The sequence below is a fragment of the Struthio camelus genome, chromosome 6 (assembly GCF_040807025.1).
Source record: "Struthio camelus isolate bStrCam1 chromosome 6, bStrCam1.hap1, whole genome shotgun sequence".
NCBI classification, from domain to species: Eukaryota; Metazoa; Chordata; class Aves; order Struthioniformes; family Struthionidae; genus Struthio; species Struthio camelus.
The window spans coordinates 4,669,313-4,697,228 of NC_090947.1; the positions used below are offsets into that span (position 1 = coordinate 4,669,313).

Here is a 27,916-nt window from a genome sequence, read left to right on the forward strand (position 1 = left end):
TCGAAGCATGCACTTAAGAATTACGAACCTTTTGGAAAACAGATGTTTGACCTGAACTGGCATCTCTAAGAGAGGTTGGCTCTTTCTTTTTTCAATGTTTTATACTGCACTGAAGTCTACTGGTTGACCACTTGCCTAAGCTATTAATTTGAAAAAAAAAAAAAAAAATCTGCCAAAGCAAGATTTGCAAGTAACCAAAGCAAACACATCCTTTGCTATAAGTACTGCGGGAACTACCAGAAAAGCCTAATGCTTTCTGAAAAGGTTGTAACACCAACTTTTATCTTGGGAATGTTTTTACAGATACATACCTAAGAACCTAGTAAACGAAATAAAATCAAATAAATAAAGCCAGTTTAGTTCATTATGCTTCATCTACCCACTGCTGGGATCTTTTTATATACCACAGTGTTTGCCACAATTTATCTTCTTGCCACTACTACTGACCTCAGTTTCTGCCATCAATTCCTACGGTTGCAGAGGTGTGTGAGAGGGTTTGCTCCTGCAATAACAGTGAACAGACATCGGAGGCTATGGCACCCTCTCAGGAGTCTGCGTTATTTAGGCTGAAGGCCGCATTTTCCAGTTCCTGCAGGAAAACGCACAGCTTACCACGACTGCTCCTCAGTCACCACTACAAGGACCTAGGTATTGCCACGCGCTCTTTCCGATCCACCATCCCATTTTTGAGATTTGCAACTCTGCACAATTCAAGCGGAGCCAAAAAATAAACTAATAATAAACTGATCACAAAACCAGTCAATTGCTTATTTGGAATAAAGAAAATATTTACATTTTAAAAAAAACTAACAGAACACCATTTTAATCCACGGTTCACCACCAAGGCTAAATTCCAAACAATTCTTGCAGCACCTTACTTGCTGTTTTTACTGAAAATGCAGTTGAGTGGAACAAAAGGGTCTTCTGAGCACCAGTAACCAAGCAACAATTAGATAGCATTACTCGGTTCCAGGCAAATTTTTAGGAGGAGGACCTAATAATCAGGTAGATTTACCTATTAGCCCTGTGAAATGTATTTAAAACCGCCCTTTCCTTTCTTTTCTGCCTTGTAATAAGAAGTAGTCAGGCCCACCAGCCCCCACACACCCACGGCCATTTAAAAAGGGGCTGAATGAAACCTCTGAGTAACACGAAACATCTCAACTGCGAGGTGTCTTTCCGATTCTGATTTCTTCCTCGCTACCGTTTCCGTAGCTCAGCTTCCACACCATTTTATTTAAGAATTTGCCAAGCACTGTAATTAAATGTTAGCTGTATGAAGAAAGACTTTGGGGGAGAGCACGGGAGTGAAAAACCTATACATAGGTATCGCCTTCAAACTTCTCTGCCTAGCAGCTGGGCTAGAAAACAGCATCAATTTTACCAGCCCAGGTTCTCCATGTGCAGAATTGAAAAGCTCTTTCTGAACGTCAGGCAACTCGGATTTTATAAAATGACCAGAAAATGCTTTATTAGATCTCTTCTGTATCTAATCTGAAGGACGTCTGCTGTATCATTCTCCCATGGGGGAAAAAAATCGCTGCTCTATTTTTACTTTGACTATTCAGAAAAAAATCCTGGGCGTTGTGGGGAAGAGAAGACACATTAAGCTTTGGACTCCCCCCCCCCCCCCCCTAAAAATTTCTGTACAGACAGGATACAGAAACTGTGTGAAAAGTGTCCGTGACCTGCCCGCAAGTTTTCCAGCTTGGCATCACTCGGGCGAGAAGTGGAAGAGGTGCTGCAGGGACGGAGGGAACCGTTAAGCCCTCTGACCACGAAGAAGCACACGCGTATATGCTCAAGACGCTCGGATCTTGAGAAGAAACCGTCTCCATTGTGCTGCTGCAAACTTGTTGTGGTTCCTCAGTGCAGGATAAAGGAAAAAAGCACTCTGGGAAGGTTATCACAAGAGGAAAGGGCTATGGATTCGGAGGCCAGGTGTGAAAGCTGCCGGGCTAGCCAGGGATCACTGCGTTGAAAAGCATTTGTGCCAAGGAGATGGCACCAAGCCAGCTGACGAGGAAACAGCAACGTCCCAAGGAAAATGGTTCCCTGGATCAAATGCGATGCAAGTCCCGGCACTCTTGTTAAATCTGCCCTTTGGCCATGGAGCACCTTGGCCGGAGGCAGACACAGAGAAATTCCTCCGCTACGGCTATTTCCGTTGCTGATAACGGGTTGTTTTAGGGCAAGGACTCACCCATTGCCTCTGCTCAGCCCCCGTGGGTCAAGGTCCAAAACCAACTAGGATCCCGTAACGATTCTCACGTTCCCTCAAGAGGGGAGAGGAGCCCTCTGGCCAGCCAGCTGCAGCACCGCGTGACTCAGGTTCTGCCCTGACCGTGGCCGATTCGCTCAGTGCCACTTACGTTTGTGCCCAGGTTGCCGAAAATGAGGAAAATCTCCTGGGTGTGCTCCGAGTCACTTCCCGGCAGCGTTGGGTAGAGGTGCACCTGAGGCCGGAGAGCACGGAGACTGCCACGCTGCCTCGCCTCCCCATGTCAGCTCCCGACAGCCCGCTCCTCCAACACAACCAGGGTCAGCCCCGCGGCTGGTGCCAGACCCTCTGGCAAGGGCAGCGGGGCAGTTCTTTGGAAAGGGCTATACTGGGAGCCCCTAGAGAGAACTATCCTAGTCATCCCGATTTCTCAGCCCGTGCTCCGAACACTTCCCCCCAAGAGGATGCCACTCATTCCCAAGAGAGGAAATGCCGTCCGGGATCTCAGATCTCAATGGATAAATTACAAGGGCAGAGGAAATCTGAGCTGCCTGGGCTTGGCGAGGGAGTTTTTGCAAGTCAAACGCTTCAGCCACTGCTCTGCAAACAAACCTGGGGGCAGGTGAGGCGCAGGGGGAGCTCGTACTCAGAGACTACAGAGACTTCTTGTTTGCCTTCAACAACCTGCTGCAGGTTTACCTTTTAAAGCCATGCAATTTTCTAAAGAATGCCAAAGGAAAGCTTCCCTTTTAAGCCACTTATTTGCCTAAAGCATGTAAAACAAAAGCACTGAAGCATCGACATTTCTTTCACATTTCTACCATTTCCTCAACAAGTTAAACCATCTGCAAAAGCTTAATCAACTTTACTGAACCACAAAGAGGCTCCATCCATAATCAAAGTGCTATGAGAGATGGATAATGGCTTCTATAAATACTTTTAGCATCAGAAAAGTAATTTTTTCCTATTTCCATCTGTTAGCACAATTAGCAGATGTGCTGTTGTTCATTTGCACATGCCCTTAATGTGCTTTTTGCTTACTGGGAGAAATCTTCAAAGGCTGTAACATGCACGCACCAACCACACAAAATGGGAAGCCAGTCCAAAAAAAAACCCCAATGCAGTTCTCTACATGCATGAATACTGCAGAAAAACAAAATACGCGGTTGCCACAATTTCTGTGAGAACAACAAACATCAAACAGGGCGGTTAAGTTGTGCAGAGGAAGCAAAGGATTTACTGCAATAAATACGGAGATAAATAAATGCAATGACTCATAGGGTGAATTCTTATGAGATGTTTTTTGGACCTGGATGGTACTGCTGTCCCTAATTGTACAGTTAAGCGGTAATCAACGGGCAATAAAAGCCCCACAACAGAAATTAAACGGCTCCCCCCAAAAATTACATTGAGTTCAAAAGCCTTTTAAAGCTAAATTCTTCTCGAGTGTGGTAAAAGCTTGAAAAACTAAGGTCAGTCTCGAACACGACAGATCAAGCTCTTCTCGTGAGCAGCTTGTCCTGCTGCTTACCAGCTTCGCGAACCGTAACTGTGGAGTTCACAGCTGCTCTTGACAGCCGGAGACCGACGGCCTGAAACAAACAGCTCAAAGAGAAATTTCGGAAATATGAAAATGCCTGGAGTCCGGTTCTCATTCCTCCCTACACTTCCAAATCCCTGCAAATCTTTCGGCTGACGCGCTGCTAAGACTGAGGTGTTCACCAAAAGCAAACATAAGAAACTCGCACTATATTAGCTCTACTGAGGAAAATCTCAACGCAAAACTTTCTGAAACGCTCCCAAAAACACTGGCCAAAGGAAATGACACCCACGTATACTGTCTGCTCTTGCCCAGCTGATGCTTTCAGGTGTCACGGCTATAGGTGCACATCACCATCGTCAGCATGAAATCAAATCTGTGCGTTGAGCTGCTGGGCTTCTGACGTCAAAACGGTGGCCGCGTATGCCGAGAAAGCAAGGTTGCAAGTGCTGAAACTGCTACAAGTACTCCGGGATTCATTAAAAAATACAGGAGAAAAAGTTTACTTACGCAAGAGATGACAGGTTTGCCTGGCCACAGGTGAATATATACTTCAGTTCCTCAGCTACACTTTGTGGGTGCATTTAATTAGAGCATTTCTTGAGTGTTTCATAACCTCTCATAGAAGAAATCAGGAAATAGACTCTATTCAGTATCCAAGAATAAATGTGAGCTGCTTATTTTACCTGAAGAAGGTTAAAAAAATCCTCACGCTTTTATCACATCACTGTTTCGTACTGTTATAAATAAAAAGCAGTGTTCTTGAAGAAAATCTTCAGAACCAGCTGAGTTTTCAGTATGTCAAGGGCTGATTCAAAACTATCACCTTCAACAAGGGAACGAGGTTAAGCAAAGAAACCTAATATTAGCCAACGGACAAAGACAGACCACAGCCCAAGAGAAGTTGACACACGAGGAAGAAAAACAGCACAGCAAAGATGAGATTACGCTAATTTAAGCAACGCGTCAAGTTAAATATACTGAAAGACAAATAATATAAAAAACCAAAAGCCTGACAATGGCAGCTTGAAGCAAACATACCAAGCGCGAGGCCTGGACACGCTTTCCCTTGTTAGCTCTAACCGTGCCCTATCTCACCAAGCACTAAACTGCCTTTCTGTTGCCTACCCTTGCTTGAGCTATGAGCCCGTTGCATCAATCGAGCTGTGGACACAAGGGCAGCATGAACAAGATGGAGATGAAAACAATTAATTTGCAGCCTAAATGATTGGACCTGCATTCACAAATCAAGCAGCAGAGCCTGAGGAGTTGCTGGAGGCACAGATCTTGATAGCTTTTTCTGTGTCCCCTTGGAAGAGCAATGAGAAAAAAACATGCACTGAATTGGTCAAAGAAGCGGAGATAGCTGGGCCAGCTTGAGATCTGCTGTGTGTTGTACAAAGGGTACCACTGAAAAGAAAAGAGAGGTCAGCACTCAAGCACTGAAGGTCTTAAGGAGACTACTCATACCTTAAATGCATAAACAGGCTCCAGCCATGTCAGGCTTTCCAATTACTTTGCAAAGCAATCACTCAAACTTTTAAGTAAGATCTATCAATGTTACAAGCTTTGGGACAACCTGCTCAGATCCCCAGTAAAAGAAACAGAGACCAAGAGGAAACAAAACGGTTAACAGGGGTGAAGGGCAGTAAAGAGACCAGGGTGTAGCCTGTTGATGTCCTTGTACCTTTCTTCTGCAGAAATGAATTGGATCATCCCACAAGAACTGTCTGGAGAGCTGTCCTGATGTCTCCTGACATACCTCAACTGGAGAGGCAGCATCAGGAAACCCAATAAAGGCTAAGGGACTCCTGAGGCATGGAGATCACCACACTCGACAAAACGTTTCTTACGCTAATATGCTTCAATAACAATATCCTCTTATTGTTCCTATGCAGAAGTACCTGTATCATCTCAAACTCTTCCATACCCCTGGGTCCCTCACCAAACTCTTGTGTTTTGTTTTTTTTAATTTACCAAGAAATAAGTGTGAAATCACGGACTTAGTATTAGAATAATTGCAAGATCATGTCAAAGAGTGAAAGCAGAGAAGGAGAAGTCCAGCTTATAGATGAACCAAAAACAACTACAAATGCTAAAAGAGGCAAAGCAATGAGATGTTCAGACGTTAAGAATACCTGTAAGTAAATATAGCTACATACTGAAGAGGATAAAAGCCAAATGCAAGTAAAAATATGCAGCTCTCATGAACAGTATGAAGTAATGGGACTCCCCTCGGTGTTTTAATAGCTTGTGGATAGTTCCCTTTACCAGAGTGGAGCCTCATTTAGTCGACGCGCAAGAGCCTATTTGCAACCCACGCATTGTAACCCGTATAGCTAGGGAATATCCAGCAAAATCAAGAAAAGGCTTTAAAAGACGCATTCAGGGAGCAGAGAAGATAGCAAAATCTGACTGCCTACAGATTTGCAGACTATCGTTACTGCTCTCTCTCACAATATAGCCTCCTTGATAAGCTTTAGGACCTCCTGCCTCCCCAGCAGCAGCTCCAGCCCTCTGGGGTTGCACCCGGGTCCCCTTGCAAGCTGGCGGAGAAAGGCAAAGCGGTGCTGTAGCTGGCTCCGAGCTGTGCATGCCCTCGCGGGCCTGATGGCCCATCACCCAGGCTGGGTCCCTGCTGAGCTCACACAGCAGCCTTGCTGGTGGCACTTTCTCAGACTGTCCCCTCTTCGCTGCTGCTGATAAGTTTTTGGGAAGCGGCTTTAAGGACTCTGCTGCTCTGTCAAATTTGGCAGAACTAGATTTCGTTTTTAAATGCTGGGGGGCTGGAGCGGGGGTCAGAGGTATGGCACCCTTGCATAAGCCTTTATCCCTCTAAGAAAAAAAAAAAAAGACTGAAAAGCAAAGTAATTGCTAAGAGTTCCCTGAAGTGAAGCTCACAGCCCTGGTGAGGCCACTTCTGGAGTGCTGTGTCCAGCGCTGGGCTCCCCAGTACAAGGCTGATATGGACAGACTGGAGCGAGCCTAGCAAGGGCTCCCACAAAGACGAAGGGATTGGAGCACCTCTCATACGAGAAAAGGCTGAGAGAGCTGGGACTGTTCGCCTGGAGAAGACTGAAGGGGATTCGATCAGTGGGTATAAATAGCTGAAGGGAGGGTCTAAAGACAGAGCCAGACTCTTTCAGTGGTGCCCAGTGACAGGATGAGAGGCAATGAGCACAAACTGAAATACAGGAAATTTCATTTAAACATTAGGAAAAAACATTTTTACTGCATGGGTGACTGAACGCTGGAAGAGGTTGCCCAGAGAGGCTGTGGCGTCTCCATCCTTGGAGATATTCAAAACCCCACTGGACACCGCTCTGAGCGGCCTGCTCTAGCTGACCCTGCTTTGAGCAGGGAGGTTGCCAACCCCAGCGACTCTGTGAGCCTGCAAAGGGCGTTCTGAAAGCGTCTCAAGGATGAACGGCTGGACAACCTACGGGCACAGAGCGAACGGCCCTCCTAAAACGATGCAGAGTCACAGTGCTACGCTGGGCACAAGTGAGAAAGTACAAAAAAAACCCACTTCCTATCAAGATAGTCAACCTTTAATTTACAGTTACACCAAAAACACAAGCTTGTTTTCATTTGACCTGCCAGCTGCCTAGCAAAGTTTTCCAGAGTCTTCTTACTCCTTTTCATCAGTATCCCTCATTTTTGAATCCTTCAAATTATTTTGCTGCTGTTGCAGGAACGTTAGACTGGCAGCCCCCAAAACAATACCCAGCTTTTGTCAGAGAAGGCAAGGGATCCAAAACAAAAGTCCTCCAAAAGCAATAGTGGCATTGAGGTTGACACATCTCTCCATACCTGAGTGATGCACCAAACACGGGAACATTTCCTTAAAAGTGTGATTTCTACTCTTGGGGAGCGGAGGAGGAAAGTGTCGGGCTCGTCAACTTGATAATTCCTTTACTCTCAGCTGCACAGAAATGCCTTTGTTCTGCACCTAATTACTATTATTTCTGATTCCAACATGCTCAAGGCCAGATTGTTTAGCCTATAAGATATGGATGAATTCCCCTCCTCCTCCTCCCCAATTATAGTTTGACAACCTAGGGAAATTTAATCAAAAAATTACTTTAAACTTGAAAGTGCCCTGCAATGCTGTATCTTTCCCCACTTACAATATCATGGTAAATTGATTGTTTCTAATGAACAGGGCAAGGATTTTTCTTTTCCTTGTCACCTTTTTTTATTAGGAGTTCTCTGCACCGTACTGCCTTGTACAGGGAATTGTCCTCCTGATGGCAGTCTTTGTTTTTAGAATGATGCCACCGACTGTAACCACACACATGGGACAGACTTTCCTTTCAGGGAAGAAATTATAGCTGGGATTGCTTGTAGAGTACTGTAATTACACTAGCTAAGGATGAGTGCATGGTGTGGAGCCACCGCCAAGCCACTAAGAGCAATACTCCTTTCAGGAGCGCAAGGAGAACGGTTCCAAAAAGCCAGGTGAAGCCTCTTTTTGTTGGGGCTACATGCTGCCAAAAAGGGACTCCCCAAGGGAGAAGGGCTAACGAATTCGGACACGAGTGAGCTACCGTTAGGAGCTCGATATTAAAACTCATACCTATGCCCTGGCCAAGCACTCTCTACTCCGTTTAGCACAAATGCGTGCTCATTGCAGGGCTGAAATTTCTGATGGGGGAGAGGAGGGAAGGGGGAGAGCAAAGCATTAGGGCAAGATTCTCAGCTGGGACTGCAGTCAGTGGCACTGGGATGATTTAAACCACGGCCCAATCTTAGCTCTGAAAACCAGAAAAGGGATTTATTTTGTAGGCAGTTAAAAAAATGAAGTCAAACTTAGTCTCCAAACTGATTGTTTCTCCCTCTTTAAGCTTCTTCTTTTTTGTTTCTTTTTTGTTTTTTTTTTTTTAAATATACAAGAGGAATTTAGGACATCTACAAGCAAGATGGGCAGCACAGCAAAGAACTGGACTTTCCTCTTCCAAAAAAATCAACTTGTCAGAGCAGAGATAAAATAGGCTACAAAGGCTGCCTGTACAGAAATTTTACAGCAAAACTGAGCAGCTGTTCAAGTCAAAATTAAGGAAAGGAGAAGAAACAATGCAATTTCAATGCTGGGCTATTAATACAGGACTGAGAGGATCCAAGTAAACACCCAGACCCCCTGGTTTTATCGTCCTTCACGGGGTGAATCATTTCCTTCTCTGCATCCCCACATTCTCACGTGTAAAGTCAAAGTGCTTTGCCTCCACTGATAAAACACAATCAAAAAGAGGTAGGCGCTACGTTTCAATTTTAACCGTGACTTAGCATGAACCACGAGTGCCTGAGCATCTCCGGCCCTTGATACAGAGGCAGGGAGAGGAGGTAGCTGTGGTGTCCTCTTACCATGCTAATGCGTCCTCATCTGCTTTAGGGCTCTGGCAATTTGTACGACTTTAAGTTCTGTCTCCAGGAAACTACGCTCAAAATTGTATGCAGGATAGTCGGACCAAAACTGTAGATGTCAGATCTTATTCTATTCACATAAAAATAAATGTCAAACATATCTAGAAACTCTGCTGTAAACCAACATTAATCAGCTTCATTACGTTGAAAGTAAAAATATAACAGACTGTTTTTCTTTAAAACTATTTCCTCGGCTTATTACTAAAAGGCATCAAGAATGAAGTTACTTAGAATTATAACTGTTATAAGAAAAATCAAGACAAGGTGAGAAACTTGGCCTGACTGCAGTCAACGGAAAAAAAATCCAGAGGACGCCAAAAGTCTGAAGTTCCAAATCTTCTGACCTCAGCAGAGTTAAATTTTCAGGAGAAAATAAACCAAACCTGTAAGTGATGAAACATTAATTTTCATTCCTGATAAACCAATAAGAGTCTTAAACCAGATGGATCATCTTTGCTGTTAAGTCTTTCAGGCTCATCCGTCTATGTAAGCTTTGCTGCTGCCTGGCAGGCAGACATCTGTGAATTTTGAGGCAACAGTAATGAACACAAAACGCACAGAATATTCACAGTACACCCAAACCCCGTTTACTGCCTCTTCCAACTATTACATGCAACTCTTACGTTCTCTCCAGGAGAGATTGCAGCTCAGGGGTTCATATGCTCAATGAGGCTATAAAGAATCAAAAGCAGCCGCTGTTTTTCTGCGACAAGCACTGTAAGTACTCTGGAAGGTATAAAGGACTTACTTTTTGGCGAGTGATATGCTAATATCCCACTGTTAGATCAGTGCCTACTGCTTATAGCAGTAACACAAGAAAGCCAGTTACCTACAGCTACAGCAATTTCAAATCTATTAATACATTCCTAACGTGCTAAAGCAGAGAGGTTTTCCCTAAACAGAGGAAAAGAAAAATAGAAAATGACTAGAACCCCTACGGTCTCCTCAGATGCAAAAATTCAGTGGGATCATTGACTGAAGGGTGGTGTATGCTGTTAAATAGTTCTCACGGAGCTCAAAGAAAGTCTGAATTTTTCCAGTGCTAAGAAGCAGTACAAAATTTGCTGCCGCAAGACCTGCACGTGTAAGAACAGAGGCTATGCACAACCCATGCTCAACAGAAGGCCATCGTGGGCTCACAAAGTGACAACTTATCTGTATGTTTGACTGATCAATAATAAATTACGTAGAAAGTAATTTGCAAGCGACATGGCAGATGTTTTACTGTTGAAATAAAGCTCTTTCCAGACACCAGGAAGAAGATTCTGGCTTTACAGAGTTTGTTATCGAATATTCAACGCCACTGACAAAGCAGTCAGTACCCCATGACTTGCTCAAGTTTTCAGAGAGTTTCCTCCTAATTCTGCCAACACAGGGCTGGAATCCATCGAAAAGAACTGCTCCCTGCCAATGCTTCATTTGGTTGCTGTAATCAATCCACTTCTTCCCTCTCCCCCCTCTTTTTTTTGCTGAAATGAATACGAGGCTAAAAAAAAGTCATATTTAAAGTTAGCAGCAGTGTCTTACTTGATGAGAGATTCCAGAAGCATTTCTGTTTACTGCAGATCTTTTATGCCACGTTCAACAGGTCATCAAATGAAGTTTCAGGCTATTTTGACAAGTATTCAGTGTGCTGTCCCTCACTTGACTGACTTGTACGCAAACTTGGTTCTGCAGCTAAGAACAAGCAAGATACTCAGAGATGTTATTCCTTCATGCCACACTGTACCCAAAAGTACTGGCACAGGTGGCAGTGTGTGAATGAGGAATCACTACCTTTAATCAAGAAACGACCAGTGCCCATAGGTCCCCTAAACAAGGTGGAAGATGTTGCTTGACGTAGATTTTTTTGATGTGTTCCTACCAGGATTCTTCTGCACTGCTTCTGCCTGACAGGTGTACTGCATCTGGAGCTCCTCTAGTCATTTTGAGAAAAGCAAGCTGCTATGTCTCAATAAATTACAAAATAAATTGGACCAAGGCAGAAATTCAAGCAAGCAGCACAGAGCTGTCAGTCATAAATTTAAGGTTACTGGCAAGCACAGAGCAGGAAACAGGCTGATAACGCAGCATGCCAGATCTCGTAACTCTCTGCACAATTAGCAAAATACCAGGCTACTTCCATCACCTTGGAGCTGGATATTATCTTACATCCTTCCAGCAACAGCAAACTTACATTTTGTTTTATCTCCGTTCATTTATGCATGACTACATTAGGCTATGTTAACCCAACATGCCACTAACAGCTTGCTATCCAACTCCACGCTGCGATCCACCTTTCTTCTTCTCTGCTGTAAACAGGAATGAATGGCAGGTAATCTGCATTCGCACTTCATTACCTCCTTTGGTCTTGCAGGAGTAGGTAATTTATTTTCACGTGTCCCGCTGAAATAGAGGAAGGGCAGTGAGCTGGCGGTATTCTGCAGAACAGCTGCTACATAAGCAATGCAAAATTAAAGACCAATCCTGAGGAGTTCGGCACGTTTTCAATTGCTTTTTAACTTGAGCAAGGAACTGCAGGTACCCAGCATTTTGCACGCTTAAGTTATACAGTATAACCTATTTTCCAGTCTAGCAATAAGTGTCAAATTCTAATCAGATCCTCCTGCCCTGTCAGTAACCTAATAAAGGTGCTTTACTAGTACTCCGAAGAGATTGCAAAATAATGCTTTGGCTGTTCACATTCTCCATTAGGCTGGCTTGGCAGATGAAAGCACACGTTCATTATTTAAACATTTTCAGCTTTGTTACATAGCATTATGTCAGGATTTAGGGAACAAACACTAAAAATGATACAAGAATGCACCCACTTTTCAATTTCTTAAAAGGAATTTAGCTAAAACGGAGCATCTAACGGTTGGGAATCTTCACTGTGGGCCGTCAAGACAGAGCCTGGCATTCAATTAAGCAAAAGACAAGAAAGGCACATGTTGAGGAGGAACGGCAAAGGTACCAGAAGGGCTCAAGCCTCCAATTTCTGAGCAGAAATGAAGGTCAGGAGAAGGCTTTTGCAACAAGAGTACCATTAAGAGAGCTGTTCTTCGCTTGTAACAACAGAAGGGCCAAGCAGAAACCCTGCCCTGTCAAGCCCATTAAAAGAAGTGTAGAAGACAATTTAGTGAGAAGATTCTTCAGGAAAATTTGGTAGAAGAGACTGCAGAGCCTCCTGCATCAAACAGAAAGAAGGACCATGAGGTCTAGTTAGAGTCCCATTTCCCCACGGCAATTCTGGCCGTCTCTGCTGTGGGGGAAAGAGTACTACCAACTCTGCAAAAGGCAGGACTTGGGGGAGCATCTCCTCTGCTTCTGGTAACGTGAAACCTGGGGGAAGCATTGCAAATATTGCAGTACCTACAGAGATGGTCAAAACAAAGGTTTCTCCCCTATGCTTTGCTACTAATATGACAATGTAAGCACTTTTGCCTGCTCCATTTCTTCCCTCACCACGGCCCCGTGTAGTTAGACAGACAGGGTGCAAAGGGACATGTTAGGGACACTGGAGAAGTTTATCAAAGAATTAAAGTACTCGTTTCTCCTACAGTGTGTGGCTGTGATGGCAAACGGTTGGCAAGGGAGACAAGCCTGGCACAGAGAACTGGGCTAAAAAAAACCGCACTAATGAATGAAATGAGCTATATCACTTTTTAAATACACATTAGGGGGAAAGCACCAGGAAAAAAAAAAGGCTTGCCAGTAGAAACCTTTTAGAGTGCTCTGTCCGAACCTAGACAGAATCTGCAAAGGAAAAAACATTCACACAGAGACAGGATATAAACTTGGGCAATACACTGCTGGTATTTAACTTTTAACATGCCCACATGCTCTTGATTATGCTGCAAAATAAAAACATTTCAGCTGCTTTCAGTTTCCTCAGGGAACTTCACCCATCAAAGGAACACAGCTATTTCACATAATTCTTAATTATCTCTAAAATAAATATCTTGCTTAGAGCTATTTCTAGTGGATTCTTTTTTTAACCACATATTTATAATTTCCACTCTGAAATGTACAGTGAAAAGATGGAGCATCTGTGGACCACTAATTTTTATTGATTATTTCTTTATAAAATGATAAAGGCTTTTATCCTGAAATGCCTTTTACAGAATCTTGGATAGCTCCAGTGAGCACAACGCAAACAAACTGCTTTGCACCCAGAGTTGCCAACAGTCGCTACAGTTCAATGGATAATATTTCTACTTTTCAGACAGATTTACTTTGAGAAATTTAACTGGTAGCTAAGTAACAGTGAACAGAAAAGCCAGTGAAGAACAACCACATGTAAGCTTCAGTTGCCAGCCACACAAACCCAATCAACTCAATGTTGAAAGAAGTATTCTTGCAGGTCATTCAGTCTCCATTTACGAAGAAGCAAACCAACCCAACTGCCTGGGTTAATGCACTAAAGGAAAGTTAATGCACTAAATTGTGCATTTCCTACCGTGGTCACGGTACCTCTGCTCTTGGGTTATGACATGAACGACCAAAAGCAGAAAAGCAGGACGCCTTTCGGGTAGGATATCGGGAACGCTAGGCAACGTAAAGCCATTTCAAGCCTCAGTTCCCCGCCCCTTCGTCAAATCAACATGTCAACCCTAAATGAGGGTTGTAAATTCAGGCATGTTTACAAACATGAATTCAGGCATGTTTACAAACTTACTTCACCACTACTAGAGGTCGTGCCACATATCTCGTAAAGTAAAAGCTGATCACTCCTTCATCCTTCAGCAATCGCCATCCACCAGCAGAAAGCACTGAGCGAGACCAAGGACCCAAGTTCACACATTGCCAAGAACAACCTTCTTGAGATGGGTGGTTAGTTTTGCCTTGTCAGCACAACGGCTAAACTATTTGAGGTGGGGGGAAATAGGGAGGGTTAGTAAAAGAGATTATTGACCCTTTCCTGGCCAATCCCCCTGAGCTCGGGATGGCCAGCCAAACAGCAGCTGGAGCCTTCCACCAGCAGCGCAGGGACAGACAGCGACCTCCGACGCTTCCTGCAGCAGATGGAGAAAGCCCGTCAGGAGAGGAATGGGAACCTCTTCAAAACGGGAAGATAAGCTGAATATCAAGTTCAGAAACAATATGCCGGTTTGTGCTTAGCAGGCCTACTCGTACGCTTTAAGGCTGTGAGATCACGCACTAAAACTGAACAATAACGGTCACAGCAAGGAAAACTGCTAACACCTTGCACCTCTCAGAAACAAGTGTTAGCCAACTCAATCGCGTAACTCCCAGGATAACTTAACTGCGCTGCTTAGAGCAAAACCACTGCTGCTTTGCAGAACTGCATTTTAATCTCAAAGAACTAAGCAACTATGTCCTTGAGCTTTACAGAAAGCCAAAGATAAAAGCAAAAAAACCTCCCTGAATCTAAATAGTTTGGAGGTGGGGGAAAAAATGAAAGGTATTCATTAGAAACTTCATACAGATGCTTCATTCATTTTCAACACAAATGTTAGCTAGCGTCTCAAATGAATGGCAATAGTTCACATTACTCTTTTTTTTTTCAACAAGGTAGAGCAACAGTTACTTAAAGACGACAATCTGTACAGGAAGCTGCGTTGCCCATCAGTCGCTTCCAGATACCCTTCACGCTACTGTGAAGTTTTGGGTTGTTCTGGAGAAGCGGTAAGGGAAGACAGCTGGTCTCTGCTGAGCAGGAAAAATCACTGCAGGAATTAAGCAAACTAAGCTGTATTTTCCTCCAGTTATCACAGCATTTATAGCGTTATGATACTCAATGTAGGAGAAAGCAATTTTCATTCTAGTTCAACCTTCAAAGCAAAGATCTCCATGTCCTGAGGTCTCCATAGAGACAAATTGCCTTGCTGGGTCTCAAAATCGTCAGCAGGTTGGGTTTCCATACAAAATCTCCTCCAAAGAGGAAACAAAAACCCATCTGTTAAATTTTGGGTGGGATATTACAAAGTTGCTTTCAACATGAGAACTCTAATCTCCAAATAATAAGCATAATTTTGACAGTATAAATTATTATACTGAGAAGAACATGTGAAGACAGTCTTGCTCATAAAATGCTTCTGATACTAACATGTTAACAAAAAAGAGCAGGTATGAGAGAGAAAGACAGAGGTTATTGTATGAACAATTAAATGATTTCATTTAAAGCAGATCTGAAGAAAAAATATAGATAATGATAATTTTTTCAAACATCCAAGTTTTAATTCTAGCTTTGGCAATTCTGTTTGTTTGCTTAGAGGTTCCTAAACACCTGCTACGTATTATCATTGTGCTTTTCATTCAGAGGCATCAAATAAAATCTCAAATAGACCACTCTTCTGTCATATGAAAACTAACCTCAAAGTGATCAATGAAATCAGGAAAAATACAGATTTGAAAATGCTGTTTTGTTTCAAATGCATTTCTTCAATTACATTGGAAAGTGGATTTTCAAGGTAGACTTAAATCTAAATGTTATTGAGCCCTTATAAGCACAGGGATAAAAAGCCAGACAGATAAAAATACAGCTGGCTGTGGCATTATTTAAGAAGTCTTTACAAGGATCAAATTTAAAATGATGCACAGGCAGCAAGCTCTGGGACTTTTTAACTCTCTGAAGGCACTATCAATCCAAGGACAAAATTACCCTGAACTTCAGCAGAGACAGAAGATCCCACATCTGCCAGCTTGGCACACAGGCATATCTACCAGCATAAGCACAAAAGCAAAAACACAAGACTCCTGGTCTGTGTGTCATATTGCTTTCCAGGCTTTGATAAAAACCAAGGTGAGATGGAAGAACCTGTTGCCATTTTGAGAACGTACTTCATAAACCGGTCTTGGAAGTTGCTGATGAAAAAAAACCCAGCAAGGATGAGTTCCCTTTTGGTGACAGAGAAATTTTACAATTTCAAGTTGCTGCTGACTCCTGGCAGCTCCAGAACTAAGGACCTTACGCTGGTACAGTGACGGCTTTTGATGCAGAAGAACAATTTGGGAGAAAATTCAACTTACTACATTCTCAAAGGGATGCCTAAAGATTCCCACAGACATTTCTCTCTTTGTTTTTCCACCTATGACTGCTATTAACAGGCAGGCCACTGCTGGCAATTTTCTCTTTCAGCAGCTCACTTATTTTCAGAAGACATGAGTGATGCCCTCTCCAGAATCTGGCCCACGCAGTGGCATGTTGCCAGGTGCTGCCGACTCTAACCCAGTTGCCCGAGGAAGGGCAACTTCCTAGCAAAGTTAAGATTATTCCATATAATCCTAAAGGGTTTGCTATTTAAGGACTCAAAATACTGCATATAAGGATGAAAGGATACACAAACTCTTCAGGGAAATCTGAAGCGTACACGTGTTACTAATTATCAAGGGAATTTCTAATAGAATTAGATGAGGCTCTCACTTGTAAAGACAAGAAAACAGTCCTCAAGTAATTCACGGAAAATGTTCATCCCAGAAGACTCATTAAAACAACCTCCAAAGACTGTGAGCAATTGAGAGGACAGACTTTTTTTGGTCTAGTTTCCTAAGGAACTGAGGCTGTGTAGAGCAATTAAAAATCCTACAAGGAAACCTGAGAGACTTCAGACTCCATAAAGACATGAACATTATAAATCCATCTCCCCAGAAATACTGAAGACTTGCACATTTTCTGTACTACCGAGGGATGTCTCGAATAAAAAAAATCACAAAAGGAAAGTGGTAACCTATTTTCATGTGTTAAAAAAAGAAAAGAGAAAAAGATTCAATAGCTGTCACAGCAGCATGCTTGTAACACGAGGAAAAATGTGTCCTGACACCTCTCTTCCCTGAGGCTTCCTGCCTCGTATATCCCTTAATCGATCCCTGGCTCTGTCTGGTTCATCTGAGGGTGCAGATCACGGAAATACACTGTGAGCTGTGGTGAAATGAGGCCAGCAGTACTGTCCTTGGTGTCTGCTGGAGAGGTAGAGCAGGGAAGAGGCAAGAGAGGGGGATGCAATCAATGAAAAGAGGAGACTTTGCAAACCTCGAGAGAGACTCCTCCTTCCAATAGCTCACCTGCAGCTGATGAAAAGCAGGTCTCTCCTGGAACACTAGCTGGTTTTCGGGATCCCTTCTTTTCTCACACAAGACACGAGAACATCCTACTCATGGCTGTCAACCAAGCATCTTGGTGGCACAGTTTAGTGGTCCAGTCTCACCTCCAAAGAGACTTTTGCTAATGCGCTAGTCTTAATCACGAACAAGAACCAGAATGACATGACTGGGGCTGGACTGAAACAGCGTTGCAACTGTAGGGCTGACATATTGAAAGAATAAAGACAGCCATAAGAACATCATGAACTGTCCAGAGTCATGTTTAACTGCATTCTGTTATATCCATATTCAACTCCCCCCGAATTCTCCCCTTAGTATTCCTACAAATGCATAACAACCCTCCTTAGCGTAAAACCACAATAATGTCTACTAACAAAATCGTAACAGTGTATAAAGCTACGTGAGAACAGATGGAACTAGAAATATAGTCAGTGACAACCAACTGCTAAAATCCTACAGCTCTAGTTAAAAACTGTGCTAAGGTCTGAACCAGAACCAAACTCCCACACACAAACCAGTGCAAAATAATTCATCATTACAGTATAAAAATAACAGCTACAAGCTCTGCTACTGGTCTAGCTGTGGGAAAGGCAAGAAAACAATTAAAACGCCCTTCGCCAGCAGTAGCAGATGACTAGGAAAAAAAGAGGAAAATCCAAGACCCCTTTTGCACAGGGGGTCTCGTTCTGGCAGACAGCTGGGATACAAAGCAGAGCAGACAGTGCTCAGCATCACAGGCCGGTGGAGCGCCACATGTTGGAAGCAGCACGCTGATCCTTCTGCACCCAGGATCAGCTGGATGCTTCCAGCCACCATCGCACCGAGACTGGCAACAGCCTTCCTCCAAGAGCGACTGTCACCGCTCTGGCTGGGGAAGCAAAGACCGAATTAATGCCTCAGAAGTGTGGCATTAACGATCTTCTTTGGACGTGCTTGCCAGCTCTCTGGAGACAGCGGGCGGGGGACACGACGCTCCTGCTGATCAGCAGTTCCTGCATTCTATAATCAGAAACATATGACACCGCTTTCTAAGGAAGCTTTAAATAAAATCAGGGCTCATTTCAGTTAAGCAGAAAAATTCTTATTTAAGACAGAACCTTGGCACATGCAAACTTATTCTGGCCAGGTTTCTTAGCTTTGGCATTTCAGAGCTGTTTGTAAAAGAAGTCGCCTGAAAGAAGACATGTTAGATTTTCACAACAACAAAAAAAAATCTCATAGAGAGCTATCTATTTTACCCCTTAAGAATGACACAGCAGGAAACATTTCCATGCGTTGCACGCTGACGGATGAGTTTCAGAGGGAAGATGGCAAGCTCAAAAAGGCAAATAACGCAGGGCAATTATGTTGCTCAGCTTCTTCTGTAAAACCACCTAAAACTGACACATGGATGAACAAGTAAATGAGTGTTTGCTAATCTGTAAGATGACAAAAATTGTGTTAGCCTTTTAAATTACACCAGATACAACAGGGGAGTATAGTTAAAATAGGACACAGCATTAGCATTCATGCTATGGCAGGGCTAGATTTGGAAGAAAGTAAAGGTGTATTTTGGAAAAACTTTTCCTATTTAAGCCACACAAACAGTGCAATGAATCTTCTTGTTGTGCAATGCACGTACAGCTTTAAAATGTCTCAATAGGAAATATAAGGGCTAGAGTAGTTTTTAAGGAAACCAGCCCACTGCAATGTACTCATGTGACATCTCCAAACAGTCATGATCTATGTTCGCATGGAAAGTATCGTCTAGATTTCAACTGACAAACAGCAGGTACAATATCAAAGCATCTCTGGCTAAGAAATACAAAAGTCTGAACTACTAAGCTGATTTGGTTTTGTATTATCAAGGCATATTACCGTTCTTTCAATATTTAGTCTCTCTGGCTACCGCAGAAAGCAAATCAACGGAGCTGTTTGTTCGCTGTACACAACAGCAAATCCTACATTTTTTAGCATTTCCATTTTTAAATATGAAGTCATCGAAATTTAAATATTTACTGCTCCTGTTTAGCAATAGATCCTATTGCTAATCAACAACTCTGGCTACGTACATACTTACCGACAAAAAGACTTTTCTGGTAAATGGAAGGCAATCCTGGCTACTTAACTAGGAAGCTGTTCTTCAAAATCAACAAGAAAACTCATGCTACCAAATTTATGAGGTTACATCAGAAGCAATTATGATTTAAACAAAGACAGAGGACGTTAAAGAGTGAATGGGGACTGCAGGGTTTTCGAAATGCTTTATTAAACGCTGAAAGCCACCACCGACAAGCTGCCAAGAAGATATGAGTTTAAAAAACTGGCTGAGCGTGGAAGTGGACAGCCAGGTCTACAGCAATACAGCGATGAAAGAGGATGCCGGCAACATGCTGGAAGGCAAAGCTGGCATCCAGAGGGACCCCGGCCGCCCAGGGGAACAGCCAACAACAGCCTGACGAGGTCCAGCAAGGACAAAGGCAAAGTCCTGCCCCAGGACAGACACAACCCCTGCAAACGGACAGCCCAGGATGGGCCACATGGGGAGCAGAGGCAACAGGGCTTCCTGGTGGGCAGGAGAAGGCTTCAGGGAGGACCTAAGAGCAGCCCCCCAGCACCAACGAGGAGGTTAGCAAGAGGACACAGCAAGACTCTTTACGGATGGACATGAGATTGCGGTCATAACCTGAAAGGGGGAAGGCTCTGACTGGATATACAGACAAGGTTCACCACAAAGGTAATTGAGCACTGGAGCATCCAGTATATCACTTTAGGACAAGCTGGAAGATAAACTCGTGACTGGCAAAACTGAAGCCTGACAGAACGGATTGCAACGACAATGAAACCCCTTGAACAGCGGCACTTAATGCAGACAGATAGGATAGGGTCCTACCGCTGAAAAATTAATTTAGGTGACAGAAGATAGCAGACAGTATCCTCCTAGTTAGACTGACAAGGACTTTGATGGAAACAACCAAAAAACTTGGAGACTTAAAACAAGTCTCCAAAGCGCTGCTGTAGCTGAAGAGAAGATAGTCTTTGGACACCCAAGCATTCGTGAAAATGGACATTGATGACTTTGTCCAAGTTAGTTATACAACCTTCCAAAAAGTTCCTGAGATCTTGCAAAATGCGTGGGGAAGAATTACAGAATTACTAAAGGCCTATAAACAGACTGTATTTATTGTAAAAACGAATCTGTTTAAAAGTGACTTAACGACCACACGCTGAAGGCACCCGCAAGGGAAGAGGTTCAATAACTGACAGCCCCTTCTTCTAGTTGAAGGAGGCCCCCAAGGGTTGGAAGCTGAAGCTGCACTAATTCAGATCTCAAATAAGACCCAACTCTTACAGCAATGTTAATGGAACAACTTGAGCTCTTGAATTTTGCATTATTTTTAAACCTTGAAAAAAATACTGCTTTCCCAAAAGCTACAACTACACACTCAGATATAAACCACAGATTTAAGTGTACAAATTTTCAGAGGCTCCTTATGCAGGAAGAGATCAGAATCGTTCCTTGCAGCCCGATGTGTGATGGAAACACTCACTGTGGAACTGCTGTCCTAGAGTCAGTAGTAAGAACGCAATAGCTACGATACAACTGTCAGCGTGACTTCTTCCACAACCTGCAAGAAGGCGCTCATTTTTGATATCTTAATCCAGCCTAAGGAACTGTACAAACTTCAGTTTTGCACTTTAAACAGCCAGAGGCAGGTTTCAGATTAGTCGTTAACCTCTCCGGCAGCCACGTTTAGTCTGGAACGTCAGCAAAAGCATCTCTGGCTTTGCAATGACCTCAATGAAATTTTTCTCCAGGAAAGCCACAAAAGCACGCTCGACGTACCTTTTTCTTGGCTGTTACAAGCCACTTACTCCTTGCTGTCAATAACCAAAGGCCTTTTCTTAAACCATCTGTTATACGCAGACATTTGTATATAGAACTACTGCTATGTAGATACACTTGCATATCTACCCATATATGGCTTGTGGGGGAGGTGGCTGTGTATGTGTGCATGCATATGTATTACATGTACACTATTTGTGTACTGTATATACACACTATTTGTATACTTGCGTTCCGCATGTAAAAATGTCTCAGGAGAAATTCATAAAAACCCCCTTCTTAATCATAATGTGCATTAGAAGTATTTTCTTAAGAGACAGGACAGGCCCACAGCAGATTGGCTTCATAATGAAATGCTTATATGCTACGTACAACATCTGTACCCCAGAGAGACAAAAACTACCACAAGCTACGTTCATATCCTTTGAGGCTAATTGTAAAAGCAGCCATTTGTCTGCCTCACACAATTTATTCTCCCTAGACGGGCCGGCATTATCTGCTTTGTTTTGATAATGCTTATCGGGAGAAATCCACCGCTACCTCAGCAACGCATGCCACTTTCAATGAAATACCACCAAACTCACTGAGCAATAAATACGGATAATCTCCAAAAAAACAAAGTTAACGTGGTAGAAAATAAACTTCAGAGAGGCTCAGTCTATTTAGAGTTTAATTTTAAAATGTTCTTTTCTGCATAAAATACTTCTAACTTAGAAGGTGGACAAAAAATACTCATTTCCCTTTAAAACGTCTTTCCACAACTGTTGCTATATGAAAAAGCTTCCAGGCTATCAGAGTAGCAGTGTGCATTCTGAACAGTCAGCTCTCTTTTTTTGAGGAGGGTGTGTTTTTAAAAGCCGTTAACGTTCTGCTTTTGTTAGTTTCCAAAGATTTCGGAATGAAGTTGGGAGATGCAGGACAGTGATTTCTTAGTGCTTCATTCTTTGGGAAGAAGACATTACTGTCAGGCTAGTGTGATGTATAACACAATTTATGAGCAGCACTAGTAAGCCTCACTAATCATAGTCTCAGAATTTCTGACACCATTCTTTGCCAAAATGATAAAATACAACCATAAAGAAAACCTCTTTTAGGGCAGGTCCCAACTGCATTTTTCCCTCCTTAAGCTAACAGTCTCATCCCAGCTCTGCGGACACTGAGAAGTATCACGCTAGCTACCAGATCTTACTGGAACAAAACACACATGGAGAGCTAACCTGATGCTTCCTCTTGAAAAAAATAGGGAAATTGGGGCACTGCCTGACTTTGCATTTTCAACGAACTCCTCAAATCAACATTTACCTGGATACTTTCTTTAGTCTTTAAGGCTAGCTTCAACAAAAGCATGGCAAGCGTAACTTTCATGTGCTTTAGGTAGTCATCCGTATCATGCGATGTGATGCAACTTTAGAGATCCACGTAAAGCAGAAGTTATTACTTTCGTTCACCTCTACGTCCACTCTCAATCTCAGCTAAGAGCTATACTTTCAAACTTCTTTATCAGTTAGACCACTAGTGAGTTCCATCTTTTGCTCTGTCCTGTCACACACTGAGCAGGATCAATAAAAATTACTTTAAAGAATGGAAAGCTTTCACTCCTGGTCTTCCAACGTGCCCACATTTCTTCTGGCTTAATAAAAGCATGCACCATGTCAGACTTGTGAAGAAAAAAGTACCATTTTGAAAGAGAGAGAGAGAGAGAGAGAGAGAGAGAGAGAGAGAAGGATGAGATTTCTTTGCAGGCCTCTAAGGTAGAGGCTATGTCACGTAACTGTGCCAAAACGTTCCCCTATCATTTGCTTTACACAGCATATACAGCTTCAGGGAAAATTTCAGAAAGAAGAAGCAGAAGGCTAGCTTTTCTGCAAAGATGGTTATATTACGGTCAACAATTCTAGCGTGTGGCGCATAACACTACTGTGTTAGGTTTATCTTTCCAGATAAAGCATATTTTGTTTGAATAACGGGTTGCTGATATACTGAGTCACTCTACTGCCTAAAGTATCAGCTCAAACGCTTATAAAAGGATCGACTCACAACCACAGAGTACAGTTTGTGTATTTGTTTAGGAACAGGATGCTTTAAATAAACCACTGACTCACCTTGTCACGCAAATGATGCTCTGCAGCCTCAATATTCAAAGGATCGTCAAAATTCAAAAGATCCTGGAAGAGAACCAGAGAAAATTATAGTTTTTTTTCCCCGTACTGCTCACTGCATTATACAAGAAATACAAAGTATTTATGAACAATATAAGGAAACAAAGCAAAGAAGATCAGCAAGCGTAGCTCCATTTTCTCGCTACCTTCATAGATATCCTCGCCATAGGCAAACGCATATGAGCGTGGTGGCTGTAAACTGAACCACAAGTCAACTAAAGAACAACCCCACTCTTTGGTGTGCCCCTCACTCAGCCCCAGGGCTGCCCTGTGGCAGCGATGCATTTATATTTGAACATTGAGATATTTTCACATCAAATTTTGAGGAAACAATTCAAAGCCTCTGGAAACAGACATCCTGCTGATTTTTCTTTGATGCGCACCCATACAAAAAAGGTGAGACCTACAAGCTGCCTGGTGATAAGGGAGGAAGGATTTCCTTAATGCTGCCTCCACACAGCCAAGTCACTTTATTTCCTCTGCGAGGAAACTACCTAACCTGGAGCCTGATAGACAAGAAAGTTTTAGCGAAATGGGAAGAAAAAGGCCCAGAGAGAAGGAAAGGGAGCGCAAAGACCCCAAAGACATAAGGGCAGGTTGGGGGTGAAGAACAGAAGTAGTCAAAATAACTCTCAGGTCTATCACTTCGACCTCAATAAAGGTTAACTTTGGAAGGAGAAAGGGTCTAGCGTTAAAAACAAAGGAGAGCAAGATGCTGACGAAAGGTGGATCACCATAAAAATAAAAAAAAGATGAATCGTGAAGAAAAGCTATTCTGCCTGCAGCACAGGTCACTCTTCCTCAGTTTTATGTTAGTCTGCGACAGCAGGGAAGTGCCACCGTTTCACTAAACCCAGGAAACAAACCCACCCCATTCTCACTCCCTTTACCTTAAAGAACCTCCCCACGCCCCGCAAAGAATCTGCACGACCAGTATATACACATTTCTCTCCAGAAACAGTCTTAACACCAGCTTTTCAAAGCCTCCTCATTTCTGGGCAGCTGGCTGTGGGGGAAACCCCAGAGGCAAGCTACGAAGCACGGCTCTTCCAGCACACGACGAATCCCTGCCGTCTCCCATGCGTGACCATCACTCTCTGCAGCTGCTTGCCCAAGAGATTATTTTTACACGCGTCTTGCCGCTGAAGGGACCTCTTTGTATCTCCAGCGGATCCCACTTGCTTTCAGTTATTTAACATGCAGCAGCAGACTCCACTGTGAAGGGCAATTACTCTTTGTCGAAAAGGCAAATGCTCTCCAATCTTCTCAATCAATTTACTAAAGAAGCCGTCTAAACAAATCAAGCCTTTTGATGCCAGGAAAGCTAGGAGGTTGCAGCTAGCCACAGGCTCCCTCTGCACGGGAGGTTTTAGAAAAGCCCAGGAGTCCCGGTGATAGCGCCCGGCAGGACAGTCGCTCCTCCGCCCCCGTTTCTGCAGGAGGGGGTCGAAGGAGGCCCCCAGCGATGCTCCGCCGTCAAAATTATTCAAAGTACACACTTTGTACTGTACACACTGAAGCAGCTCAGGCAGTTCCCACCGGAGTCAATGACAGGTCAAATCCTGGCAACAAAGCTAGTCAAGGCCTTTCTTTGCTTTCTCCTGAGCTTTCGCAGCAACAGTGCTGGAAGGGGACCAAAATCTCGGACTCCCTAAAAAAGGCAGCTCTTTAGTACAGTACAGTCTTGGCCTCTCTCTGCTTCTGGGGCGAAAGCAGCTTCCTGGCATCTCCTCCGTTTTCAAGCTGCTCCTGTAAGTTCGAGGCACGGGTTTCTCGCTCCGGTGGATCTACGGAGATGGGAGGAAATGGGATTCCTGAAGGAAACCTTGCCATTTGGGCGGCAGCTCAGGGCTTCTGCAAATTCTGTGGGCGAATATCGAAGCCCTTGAACACGGATGCAAGTGTTCGAAAACAACAGAGAGGATTGCAGGGCAGTCATTCACTCCTGAGCCTCACTTTTAAAAGTCCTAATCCCAACAACTGCTTCTCAGAGTAATACAAGTTTTTAGTTCCTGGAAACCAGCTGGAGGAATTTCATGCGCATGGAAGATCCCAGGTAGCTTGTCACGAAAATATCCCATAACAGACTTGTAACCAAAAGTAAAAACAATGCATGAAAGGCATTACAGACCTTGTACAATCTTGCGGTTGTTCAAACAAAACCACAAACTGATTTTACACTGGGGCTCATGTGGCACCTGCAGAAGCCAAGGGACTGAATGGCCTTTACTGCAAGAGGCAACAGACTGGGTTCGCATTAGGTGATGCTGAAACCAAACCAGGCAGGGAAAAGGAAAGTGGATATGCAAATATATTCTCTTACTTACAGTAAATAAAGAGTTTAATCCCCAGACAACATCCTGCAAAGGAAAAGCACAGTCAGCTAGGCATGCATTCCAGGTATTTTGAACAACGTGACATCCTTATACTTCTATTAATCCATGAAATTACTGGAAAATCAAGTCTAGCTTGAGGGTTATGTTTTACTAGGTTAAACCGAGATACTGAAAAAGCTCCCCCATTTCATGGATGCCTGATACTTAAAAGTCACCAAAACCCAAATTCTGAATATTCAAATGCAAGCTCAGATTTTTTGTGTGCACAGGTGCCTTATTTCCGTTGCTTCTCCGCCCAAATAAAGAGATAATATCTTAGTATTTGCTACCAACTTAAAACTGTGGTCCTTAGTTCAACAGGTCAGTATAAAACTTAATTTAGCAATCAGTTCTTAAGACATTAAAACCATGTGTGGGCATATATCTGAAACTATGTCAAAGAGCAGAGAAAACAGATCTAGGTATAATATGAGTAGACAGACACCGTCCGTACAAGACTATATGTCTCAAATTATTACTTGCCTTTAAGCCTTTACATAGTTGAACAGAGAGGGCTTGCAATTCCTGCCAACAGGAAGCTTCAAGAGCAAACTGCCTCCAAACATTCCCTCAGTTGCTGTCATCAAATGCAACTTGTTTTGGGGTGGCATCTCCAAAAGAGTTCCCCTAGCACTGACCTCAGAGTCCACATCACGAGTTACAGGCTTCCGAGACTAAGAAAACGCACAGGACCCAACGGCTACAAAAAGACCGACCATCACCTCCTAACTGAAGTTTTTCTAACTAGAGGAAACATCATTTTTTTTAGTAGCAACGTAACTAAACTACTCTGCTGTAAAATCCCAGTGAAGAGTGCTCACGTGTCGGAGGCAATTTTGCAAGATTAGCATTGCACCACCACTGCCTTTGCAGCCCTCCAGCCTCGACTGCCTACCAATAAAAACCACTTTCTGATTTCCACTAGTGCGAGAGATGCTGCACCATTACTTGTTTCATGGCTAAAACGTTCCTGTCACAATAAAGCCTCAAAGTAAAAACTTCCTCACCACGGCAAAGAAAATAATGGAACATAAACCGCGTTTTATCCATTTGTGAGATCCACGCCTAAAGAGCTTCAATAAACGAGTGCTTCCTTTTCTGGGCCCTCAAGCCAAAGTGCTGGACCACAACAGCACATACCCCCCCCAACCATGCTATCCAGTTACGTCCGAATGAAAAAGGCACAATCGGCGTTATCCAGGCAACAGCCTCTTACAGTCCTATTTTCTCTTGATCTGGCGCAACCAACCTCCTTCCGTTCATCTACTTTCAATAACGCGATCCTGCCCAGTAAAGCCGACATTGTCCGACAGCGTTTCCAGAGTCAGAAGCATCTCCTAATGGAGCTTCCAAAATCATCACGTGTGGCAAAGACTGCAGCTCTTTCAGACGTACTCCTGGTCTTCAGTCGGAGCATAGAGACATAAATGACAAAAAAAGAATAGACCTACAGTACCTCAGAGTTATAGTTTTCCATCTGTTTTAAGATTATAGCGCTGAGCAGCAGCCCCTTTCCCAAATGGGCACGCTGGCAGTCCACCACGTTATTTTTGGGCCCGGACACTCCTTGGGAAGAGTGAGAGAATGGACTATTTCAAATAACGGATGAAAGCCATCCTTGCGTCCGTTATTTCACTTCTCTGTTCGTTGTTCAACTACAACTGCTGTCACACAAACCGGGCACAGCAGAGGTTAGCAAAATATAATATTAAGGAAACCTAAATCATACAACTTCTGGCTTAAACTCTTTGTACAGTGCAGAGCTGCTAGAAGAAAAATTAAGCCTGAGTCATTGATTAAATGAGGATTTCAGATGGACTTATACAAACAGCATGGCACGGCCCTCCTACAACGTAGGAACATGCAGGAAGTTGATATTCCTGCTCTCAGGAAACAGCACAGCACAGGCTGCCGCAGCATCGCTGCCCGTGGCATTTGCCCAGCTTCGTGCCCCTACGTACATAGCAGTCGCACCTCTGATAGCAGCACGATCCGTGGTGGATCGCCCCAGACAGCTGAAACTGCCACTGCCTCCTACCAGCTGCTCTGACCTCTGAAGGTGTGAAGTTCCTTCCAGGAACCTTCAAGGATGCATCGTCTTTCAGGGAGACAGAGTAAGTGTCGTGGGGATGATAAGAATTTTTTGTGTCTGATTTTAACCTGTCATGTGTTTCCCAGAGCGTTTGCTAATGGGACTTCACTAAAGCACGGTAATTTGCTCTCTTCCACTTGAAGAAGCAGAATAAATTAACTTTTTAAGGGTTGTCTTTCATCTGCATGCACAGTAGGCTGTGGCTGGTGAACATGCTGCAGGATTCCAGTCCAGGA

The 27,916-nt window shown here is 43.5% G+C and overlaps 1 protein-coding gene across 24 annotated transcripts in view; it reads right to left on the bottom strand.

Moving 5' to 3' along the window:
• The window catches only part of UBE2F (ubiquitin conjugating enzyme E2 F (putative)), an 87,817-nt gene that overhangs the window by 5,650 nt on the left and 54,251 nt on the right, over positions 1-27,916 (bottom strand). For 9 of the 24 annotated variants that reach the window (XR_011141783.1, XM_068947834.1, XM_068947829.1 and 6 more), the window contains 2 exons: positions 25,541-25,573; positions 23,157-23,219 (listed from right to left, as the gene is read on the bottom strand). Coding sequence is in view for 15 of the 24 variants with exons in the window: in XM_068947834.1 (XP_068803935.1) it covers positions 23,157-23,219; positions 25,541-25,573 (96 nt within the window). In the remaining 9 variants the exon portion in view is untranslated. Of the gene's footprint in view, positions 1-10,712; positions 11,571-17,189; positions 17,431-18,466; positions 18,608-23,156; positions 23,220-25,540; positions 25,574-27,916 lie in introns of those variants that run through there. The other 15 variants (XR_011141784.1, XM_068947831.1, XM_068947837.1 and 12 more) reach the window with 8 other exon arrangements.